This window comes from Tupaia chinensis, unplaced genomic scaffold, assembly GCF_000334495.1.
Source record: "Tupaia chinensis unplaced genomic scaffold, TupChi_1.0 Scaffold000573_1, whole genome shotgun sequence".
Lineage (NCBI taxonomy): Eukaryota > Metazoa > Chordata > Mammalia > Scandentia > Tupaiidae > Tupaia > Tupaia belangeri.
The window spans coordinates 827,732-838,156 of record NW_006160087.1 but is presented as its reverse complement, the minus strand read 5'-3'; the positions used below and the strand labels follow the sequence as shown (position 1 = coordinate 838,156).

At 55.7% G+C, this 10,425-nt stretch overlaps 1 protein-coding gene across 1 annotated transcript in view; it reads left to right on the top strand.

The window, feature by feature from the left end:
- The window catches only part of CUNH1orf94 (chromosome unknown C1orf94 homolog), a 57,499-nt gene that overhangs the window by 37,335 nt on the left and 9,739 nt on the right, over window positions 1–10,425 (top strand). Inside the window, 4 exon segments of the mRNA XM_006158068.1 lie at window positions 954–1,214; window positions 2,170–2,345; window positions 7,028–7,105; window positions 10,376–10,425. The exon segment at window positions 10,376–10,425 is cut by the window's right edge and continues 19 nt beyond it. Coding sequence (XP_006158130.1) covers window positions 954–1,214; window positions 2,170–2,345; window positions 7,028–7,105; window positions 10,376–10,425 — 565 coding nt within the window.

Here is a 10,425-nt window from a genome sequence, read left to right as displayed (position 1 = left end):
CGTGACTCCACCCCCGCACGCCCCCCCCCCCCCCCCAGCCACACCCAGCGACTCGCTGTGGCTCTGGGGTGCTTCCAGGTGCCCCCCACCCCACCCCAGGCTTCCCCCCTCCCCACTGTCCCCGGGAGGCAGCCCTTGCTGACTGCCTGCTTTTCTGGCAGAAGTGATCCCAGCCACCCTCTTCTCCCATTTTGTCCCGTTGTCACCTCATGCCGCCCATCTGCCTTGTCCTGGAGCTATTTCTGGCATGTCTCTCTCCTTCCTTGTTGTGAGCTCCTGCAGGGCAGAGTCTGGCTCTGACTCATAGCTGTGTCCCCAGCACTCAGGTCAGGGCCTGGCACTGCCAAGTGAACCGAGTCGCCTGTCAGTGACGAAACAGTAGTCCACGACGAGGCCCAGCCTCCCCGCTCAGCCCCGGGCTCTCTCCTAGGCCATGTGCTCCTGCAAGGCAAGGACTGTGTCCAGGGCATCCCGTCCCCCAGCCTGGCCCTGAGGATGGCTGGAAGGAAGAAAGGGACAAAGAAAGGAGGGAGGAGAGAAGATGGGAATAAGGGAAGGGAGGGAAGGGGCTGTGATGGATGGTGGAAGGAAGGAATAGAGAAGAGGAGGGAGGAAGGAAAGGTGTGAGGCGGGGAATGATGGAAGGAAGGAGGAGTGAGTGGGTAGTGGGAGGGGAGCAGGGAAGGACAATGAGGAAAGACCAATGGATGGATGTTTGGTGGACAGAAGGGTGCATGGACAGAGGGATGCACCCGATGTGAAGATCCCAGCAGGCAGTAGGCTGCAGGGAGATGCTGGGTGTCTTCACGTCTAAGAGTCCTTCAGCGTGGTCTGACCCTCAGGCCACGGCGTGGTGTGTGCTCTGGAGGACCCATCCATTAGTCCATAAGATGTTCCTGACATCCAGCACTTGGCCTTCCGTGGGCATTGACTCAGTTTCTCTTCTGCTGTAGAGCGGAATCCTGGCACCAAGGAGCTGACCAAAGGTCAAGAGAACCTCTTTCTCAGTAAGTGGCCCCAGAGTCGGAAGGACACCCGTGCTGAGGACAGTGGCAGTGACCCAGTGAGCACCATGCCCGTGGCCCTGCCAACCAAGAAGCCCGCGTGGCCAGCTGAGAAGAACCTACTCTACGAGTTCCTGGGAGCCACCAAGAATCCGAGCGGGCAGCTGAAGCTCCGCAGCAAAGCAGAGGTGGATGGACTGGAACTGAAGTGTAAGCTGGCCCGACCGGGGAGGGACTGTGGAAGAAGGGATGCAGGCCCCCCGCGGGACCCAGGCTCTGTCTCCACGCGGCTCTCTGGTCCAGGGGCAAGTCCTGCCTTTCTCTGGGTGTCACTTTTAAACCCATAGAACATAGGCAATAACTTCCCCCTGTGTCCTTTGTTGGGAATACATTCGCTAGGGAAATGTCACTGGTGGTGGGCTCACGTGGGCCGTGTGTGTGGTCACTTTGGAACGCAGCCCTAGCCAGCATACACTGTGTCCTCTGAAACTGACCAAGCTGAAGAAAAGCCCAGGCTTCAGAGTGCTCTTCCACTGAGATGATCCTGATTGTCTACGTCCAGAACACATCTCGCGAGGGGGAGAAACCAGCATTCGTGTCTTAGGTTGACCTACCCTCATTCATTCAGACTAATTTTGAGTCACTCCACACTGAATTATGTAATGTTTTCAAATGTGTAAGAAATTATTCTCAGATCGATACCACAAGCCATGCAAGGTCCTCAGTGTAGCCAGGCGAAAGGCCTTAGGGGAGGGGCTACTTGAACGATCTGGTAAGAATTCATCCCAGTGCCATAGCAATTGTTTGTGTAAAGCTGGGTATTTCTAAAGCGCTTGAATGAATCTGGTTTTGTAATAGGTGAAATATAGCCCTGGCAACCTGGTTTATTGTATTTGCTTGCTAAACTGCCTCCTTTACTGGTGAGTGATGGACGAGGCGCTCCGAGGCAGACCGTGCTGGGATTCTCATGTCTTCCCGATTGGCGAGGTGTGAACTAATGATGTTTTCTTGTGGTCGGAATCTCCCAGAACTTCGAAGAGCCCTCTTGGAGCGTAACGGAGCTGACCTCTGAGCCTATTTCCTCCCGGGGCAGTCCCAGTGCTGGAGGCATCCTGGCCTCTGCCGACCCCCATCACCGATGCTGTGCTTCTCTTGTGACTTACAGTTAACCCACCCGCAACGGCTGCGGACAAGAACAACCTCAAGTACACGGGGAACGTCTTCACTCCACGCTTTGCCACGGCCTTGACCTCAGCGACCCCGAACCAGCCGTTCTGGCTCAACCTGAACTACCCACCACCGCCGGTATTCGCGAACCACTCCGCCTTCCCGCAGTACCAGGTGGGTGAGTGCCCCGGCCTCACCAGGCTGTAGAGCGGCGAGCCCATTTCGGGCTTCCCTTGGAAGTCTCCCCTACACTGGAAGCCTCATCGCGACGAGAGCAGGTGGCATAGCTCGTCAGCACCTATCTCATTGTGGCCACCTCAGGCCAGCCACTTGGTACACACACACACACACACACACACACACACACACGCACGCACACACATGCTAAGCACGTGTAATCCTTTTTTTTTTTTTGAGATATTTTTGCTATAGGGTGCGTGCTTGCCAGAAAAAAAAAAGAGATAGAGAGACAGAAAGCAAGAAATCACCCCCCCAGGGGGGATGGCCACACCGCAATCCCTTCTCCTCCATTCTTCTCTCGGGATCTTGGGCAGCATGCACACGCGCCCGGTGTGAATTTTGAGCCACCAGGTCGGGGACTCGAACTGCAGTCGACCACATGGGAGTCCCACTGGACATAGCCATTACGCCAGCTGCTGGTCCGGTGTGAATTTTGAGCCACCAGGTCTGGGACTCGAACTGCAGTCGACCACATGGGAGTCCCACTGGACATAGCCATTACGCCAGCTGCTGGTCCCTTGTAATTCTAATCTCTCATCGCCTCCTTCCAGTTTGCTCTCTGCCCTTTATTCCAGGGCCACTTTGCTGGTCGTGGCCAGTTCATGGCTTGGGCTCCCGGAGTGGGAGGATGGCATAGACCTTGGCGTCCTTTAAAGCTGTCTGACACACACCTAGATCACTTGGGACAGCCCCAGTTGAGGCTTCTCATCCCCAAATAATTATTAAATAATCATTAAAATTAAGTCATGCTTATTAATGATTCCACTCTCAAGCACCCTGGTTTAGATGGCAAAGTCTTTGGTCACTGTTTGTTCAAACGGTTAGGTTGTCAGGAAAATCATGATGTATTTCTATGCAAAATCACGTCATGATTTCCCAACTCCATACATCCAAGCAGTCCTGCCTGTGCCCGCTGTGGCGGCTCGGAGCAGTCTCGGGCTTGGGCTTGGGCTCATAGCTGAAAGGAAATTAGTGGCCAGACACAGAGGGACGACGAAGCTCTTTCACCCCAGTTGGAAATTTCACTCACAGAACTTATTTATGCAGGGAAAATGTGGTTTCCTTATTTTGTCGATTTAACTTAATGTCCCTTAAGAGCTGCAACCCACTGGGTAGAAGGAGAGAAAAATCAAATAAATGTCCACTCTGCTTTAAACCTTAGTCCAATCCGAGAACTTAAATAGTCCCTATTGGTAGTGGTCCATTCTTTTCAGACTCAGCGTCTGAGATTTCTGAGTCTTCTGTTCCCTTCCCTGGCTCCTCTCCAGAGTGGCGTGGAATCATATGGGAAGGGCAGGAACAGAAACTTTGGGTTCAGGACCTTGGCAATCCACTGCCCCAGCTGGTTCAGCAAAGCCTGGAGCAAGCACAGAGGGAGAAAATCCTCTGTGCCCCTTCCTCTCTCCACCCCATGGGGCCCTGTGTGATCTGCTCCCTAATAACGGAGGAGTGATCAGCCTTGCCGCTTGGCCGTCCATGCAGCGGGGGTCCTCTCTACCCCATAAAAACTCCCTGGGCTGGGTCACCAGGCTTAGTTTCTGAATCCATTTACTTATTTGTCCATGAGTGAAAAATAGAGACAACACTCCCGACAGGGTCTTCATGGCATGATCCAGTCCTAGGCTCGGCCAGTCCTGGACCATGGGCACACACTTGCGTGGCGACTCAGGGAGGCCTCCAGACGTGAATCTGGAACCTTCCCACTCGGATTGGCTTCAGAGTGTTGTGTTTCACTGCCGCACCACTGTCTGTCCCCGGGTTTCGGAATCCTATAGGAATTTAGCAACATCTGTCTTTCTCCATCATGTTTTCAAGCCTTTTGTGTTTTGTTTGCTAAAGAAAACAAGTGCCCACCCTCTTCTCAGGAAGAGGAAGCCTCACGGCCTACCCTGAGGTAGGAGTGATCTGAGGGGAGCTCAAGTCTCCTGGTTTCCTGTCGGTAACACGTGACCCTCACACACGTCTCGAGACGTGTCCTACTTGTTGATTCGCCGGCTCCGGCGCTGATGCCCTACTCTTGCATTGTGGGACTTGCCCATTCCCTATTTATTTAGCCACCTACTCGCTAACTGACTCACTCAGTTAAGTGATTTGAAAGCCTCTGTGCCACTCTTGCGGTAGGCCGGCATTGTGCTAGGAGAGGGAAGGCAGAGACGACCGAGGAGCCCGCAGTCTGTGGATAATCGAGGCCGGCAGCACGCACCTCCAGCTCTAAAGGAAGAACGGTTGTGGAATTTGACTTGGTATAAACCTACTCACTCGAAGATGCACTTGCAGAGCCCACCATGGGAAGCTAATGCACAATGCTTTGCTTTACTAAGTGGGGCTGGCGTCTCTCGGCTCTGTCCATTTCTTCTTACTTGACTTTGGAGTGGGTGAGATTTGGACATGCATCCTCTGAGCAGGAAGGGCCTCCGTCTGCAGAGATGCCGGTGTTTGCATCGTAGGGCTGGCTATGAAATCCCCCGGCTCTGAGAAGTGGTGGAAGGGCCTTGCCGGGTAGGGCCCACTGGATCCTGTGAGGCCGTTCAGACACTGACCGACATGGCTGATGGTGGCTGGAGAAGGGGTTGACTCCCTAAGGTGGTAGCTTCACCTTCTCTCAGCTTCTCATGACCTTGTGAAGCCTGCCCGCTTCCTAACAGCTGATTGAGGGGCCTGAGGTCATAGAAAGAGGGCAGGTCTTGAACTCAGTAAGACCTGGTTCTGCTGCTTCCACACTGTGCGACCTCATGCTCTGAGCCCCGGTTTCCTCACCTGTGAAACGGGTTCACAATGGCAGCAGCATGCAGGGATTCGGCTGTCAGCACTCGTTGCGTCCATGGGTAGGAAAACACGGTCAAGTATGAAGTGTGAGGCAGATGGTTCTTATCACTCTTCAGCCCTGATCTTCAAAGAAGTGGGGTCACGGAGCTCTGCAGGCCTTGAGGGGACAGAGGAGAAGCGGGAAACAGTCTAGCCTCGTGTCTTTGCTGCTTATGTTCAGAATAAAGACGAGGCCCCAATCCAGTTTGCTCAGAGCTTTGTGGAAAAGGGACTCAGAGACAGTGGGAGACAGTCTCCAGCCCCGAGGAGCTTCAGAGGCTCCTGGCAGCGTGGCGTAAAGAACTCTGCAACCCATTAAGGAGGGAAGGTGTGTGGGGAGAGGCCACAGATGTTGATTTACCCCTGCTTGTAATTTTACAAAATTGCAATCCCAGCAACTGGAAGTGTCCTTAACGTCCTGTGGCATTGCCCACGCTGATGGCTGTGGCACCATCGCCTGCAAGTCTGCCCAAGACTGAGCAGGAGTGGCCGCTGTCCCTGAGGGTAGCCTGGGAGGACTGGAGGAAGGATGGTGGAGGCCCGCTATTCTTCGCAAAGCAGAGTTAAGTGCCTTTGGGGTTGACAGGGGAGCAGAGTGCAAGGAGGGGTTCTGAGAGGGTACATGTTCTTGGGGACCCAGAAGATGGGGTCCTCAGAAAGCTGGGAGACCTCCCTGCTCACTCTGTGTCAGCGACTCTGAAGCCTCTTACTGGAGCCATGGACTCTGAGAGGCTGCCCAGGACATGGCGTTGGCCATCCACACCTCGATAATGGTGCAAGTGAGCCCAGGGCAGGGGCGGCATCTGGGTGCAGACTCCTCTGGGAAAAGGCTGGACACAGAGGCACTTTGGGCTTTGAGCCATAGCAGGGGATAGCTCTGGACCAGCAGGTAGAAGCCAAGTCTGACTGGAAGGGTCATAGAGGACCCTAGCCCATGGCAGTCCTGCTGCATCCATGTGTGTCTGGTCTGGACACGTGACCCCAAGGCCACCCCAGATGGAGCACGGAGTCGAGTTTCCATTTTCCATTCGGCTGAGTGGCCAGGGAGCCTTTCCATGGCAGGTGCAGTGGGAGGTGAGGCGCACACCGCACGTCCACCGGTCTGCCCCGTGTGCGGCCCCAGGGCTGAGCTCTGCAGGTGTATTAACGCCTTTTCCTCACACGAGCCCTCTGTGAGCTGCACACACAGCAGCGGCCCTGGGCACACAGACACACCTGCTATGTATCTGGACTCACGGTTGCACGTGTGTATGCAGAAACACAGCTGTGTGGGCATGATGCCACACCTGCCGGTGCACTTAAACACGGATGCACGTACACGTACACCCCTGAGATAGCCTGGACCCCCACCTCTTAGGTGGCGGGGGGTGGTGGGAGAGACCTTGTGAAAGTGTAGACAGCAGCACAGATGTGGCTTTCTTCACAGGCTTTGCAGGCCTTAAGCACATAATTTTATTGACAGGAGAAAGAGGCCCAGAGAGGTGAAGTGACTAGCCCAAAGTCACATAGCCACCAAGGGGCAGATCTGAGATTCAGGAGGCAGTCAGGCTTCTGAAGCTCTTATCTTAAACACGCACCAAAAAGGCTGTGAGGCTGACTACTGAGGGGCTTCGGGGTGGCGCGGGTTGTGCATGGCCACCTGATTCCGGCGGGCCTCAGGCCACTGATGGATGCGGGCAGCCAGCAGTTGATGAGGTCAGCTGGGCCCTGTCTGGAGACCCAGTGTGTGCCCTGGAGGCAGAGCTGAGTGGCTGCTGCCCTCTGACTGGGACCCCCTGCCTGATGGCACTAAACCTCCACTTTGTTCCCAGGGCCTGTACCAACAGCGGGCAGCAAGGATGCCCTCTCAGCAAGCCCTGCACCCCCAGCTGGGGTGTTACTCCCGACAGGTGAGTAGCCGGTCTCCCTCCTCTGCCGTGGCTCCATGAGGGCCGAGGGGCCGGGGGCCTCTGCTCCCTGGTGTTCGGCAGCTGGTTACCAGCCGTGCTTTCTGGTCCACTTGTGGCTCAAGAGAACAGACAGCGTGCCAGCATGTGAGCAGAAGCCCAGCGATGTCCCGTATGGTACTGACCGCTGGCACGTAGCAGAGCCTCCCCAGGGCCTTCCCTGCACTCACCACGCGAGCCTCCGCCACCGCTCTGCCAGGTAAGTTACCGACAGGGACACAGGCACGGGCAAGCTGGCCGAGGCTTCGCCATTCACGTAAGTTAGCTTGCCGACCCTCAGGGACACTCGTGGCCTATGGGCTGACTGAGCTGGGCTCTGGATCAATGTCAGGCCCATTCTGCCTGTCTGCCTCCTGGCCTGGTCCAAGGTGCAGGGGCCGTGGCTCCGCCCTGACCTGGCTGAAAGTGGCACGGCCATGGCTCCGCTCTGGCCCAGGGCTGGAGATGCAGTGGCGTGGCCCTTCCATGCTGGATGGCAGGCAAGCAGAAACATACAGCACCTCTGAGAGCCTCAGCCCAGAATGGGGACATGGTGACTTCAACCCACCTTCCCCTGGCCTGAGCAAACCCTATGGCACCCGGCAACAGTGGGACCAGAGAGTCCTAGTCTTCCCACATGGGATCACCAGTTAAAATATAGGATGCCCAGTTAAACTTGAATTTCAGATAAGTAATGAACGGTTTTTAGTATAGTGTGTCCTTGCGAGATTTGGGATGTACCTATACTAAAATGTTACTCACTGTCCATCTGAAATCCAGGCTTAACCGGATGGCCTGTGTTTTCTTCACTAAATCTGGTAGCATGGCTCCCTTAGGTCAGTCTGGGCTGACTCTGCTGGACAAGAATGCAATGGCAGAACTGGGGCTTGCCCTTGGGCGGCCTGGAACTTCTGGCTGCCACGCTCACTGCCTCTTATGCACAGATACACGAAGAGGCAGCGTCGGAGGGGAGCGGCGCAGAAATAGAAAGGCCTGCACGCAGGGGCAGATGCGCAGATTCGCTTAGACACAGGCTGCCGGGCTGCATGAGCTCCTGTATGCACAGACGCACGGGCCGTGCAGAACCCTGCAGGCTCGGGCAGACCAGGGCTGTGAGGACGGGAGCTGACAGTGGGCACCATGACCAACCTGCCCGCCACCCCCAGGCTGGCCCGGCACCCACACACCCCTGCATCCCAACACACAGATTTCTCTGCCCCACCCTTTCTCTGCAACCTGCGTCTCTGACCTGGAGTAGGTCAGGACAGAAAGGGCAGCTACTTCTTTCGTTGGGCCCAGGCTGCTTCCTCAGCACCGGAGGCCTTCGTGTCCTCGGGGGAAGTGGGGACGAGGGCCCCTCAGCCACATCCCCTCCACCCCATGCGCAGCGACACCATCACCCGGCTCCAGAGAATCTTTGGCAATTGGTGTGCGTACGTGAGCGTGTGCACGCATGTCTGAAAAAGTAACGTGGCATGGAGAAATGTCAAGCTGGGGGGCCGTCGCTAGGTGTCCGCCAAATCCTCCCAGAGATGTCCATGGACAGCTTTAAACTCCATGGCGCCCCAGGCACCCCGTGTTGGTGCTTTTCTCGGTGAGGAGGATGTGTGTGGATGGTTCCAGGACAGCGTACGAAGCTGGATCTCATGGCTGCGCTTAGCGCTATGGAATCAGGTGTATTTCGGAACGAGGCTCCTCTGAGCCCTAGGATCCACCTCCTCCATTACGGTCTCCTCCCGGGGCCAGGAGCTTCCAGGAGGCTCCTTCCTGGATCCCCTCCATGAACTGTTGGAGTCTGACCTTTAGCTCTTCACCTTGGGACTTTGGTGGCCCCTTCCCAGGCTTGGCACACATGTCCAGCCTTGCTGGGTCCACATCTCCACTGGGGAAGCAATGGGAAGGACCAGGAAGGAGGGGCTCAGACTTCCAGAAAGGGCAGAGCAGAGAGATGCCAGGACCCAGGCCCTAGCTCCGAGCTCACCCCACTGTGGTTCTGACGGCAACTTGCACACTAGGGTCATGAAGCGAGGTGCTTAACTCCTCTGAACCTCAGTGACCTCATCTCCAAAATGGAATTCCAGGGTTATTATTCCAGAGTCCGTGTAAAGGGCCTGGCACGCCCCGAGCACTCCGATGACTCTGGTCTCTGTAGTTGTTTAATTAGCAAAGGTCAAGCCAGGGGAGAGGGCTGTCCCGGTGCTTCCAGGAGCAGTGTAGTCCCCCGACTCTTGCTGTGAAGGCAAAAACCCAGAAGCTTCCTCAGTTTTGACTGAGAAGATCGATGCCAGCTCCATTCAAGAATTTCCTGGGACCAGCAGTTAGCATAATGGCTATGTCACTGGACTCCCATGTAGTCGACCATGGTTCGAGTCCCGGATCTGGTTGCTTAAAACTCATGCCAGCACATATGCGTGTGTGCCCAGGATCCCAAGAGGAGAATGGAGGAGAAGGGATTGTGGCGTGGCCATCCCCCCTGGGGGGTGATTTCTCGCTTTCTGTCTCTCTGTCTCTCTGCCATTCCTTGCAGATCATCTCAGAAACCCCAAAATTCTTGTACCCCCGAGGAGTTCAGCCCAACCCATTGTCCTTCCTCCTAGACTCACACCGTCCAATGTGGTAGCTGTGTAGGTTCTCAAATGAAAAGGAAATAAAACTCAAAATTTAGTCCTCGTTCATGCTAAGCCACACTGCAGATGCTTAAGAGTCAGGTGTGGCTGGTGGCTCCCGTTCTGGCCAGCACAGGTGTGACATTGCCACCATCACAGAGATGTCCCCTGGGCAGGGCTGTCTGGGACTCGGGGTCTGTTGAGACCTGAGATCGAAACCAGAGTCCTGTGAATCACAACCACTGCTGGGAGGCAACCCAAGTCTTAAAAATGGACCAGGGACTTTTGTCCATTGGCTCATCGTGGAAAGAGAGTGAGAGGGGGGCTGGAGGGGATGGAAGTGGCGTGTACCCGCTGTTAGGAGATGCTGTCTCCTTACTAATGTCAACTGACTCAACTCCCACGCCATGTCGACATTGTGGGTGTGGGTGGGTGCTTGCCCACCCTACAGAGGAGGAAACTGAGGCACGGTGAGTTAAGGACCCTGCCAGGCTCGCTGCAGAGTTGAGCCCTGTGCTTTTCCACCCCAACACCTCACAATGACTGAGGGGCCCAGGCCCAGGGGTGCCAGCTGGAGGGAGGGGAGGACTGCAGAATGGTGACCTCCCATCTCCTCTCCAACCTGCAGGTGACACCGTTCAACCCACAGCAGATGGGGCAGCAGGTGTTCCGCTCTTC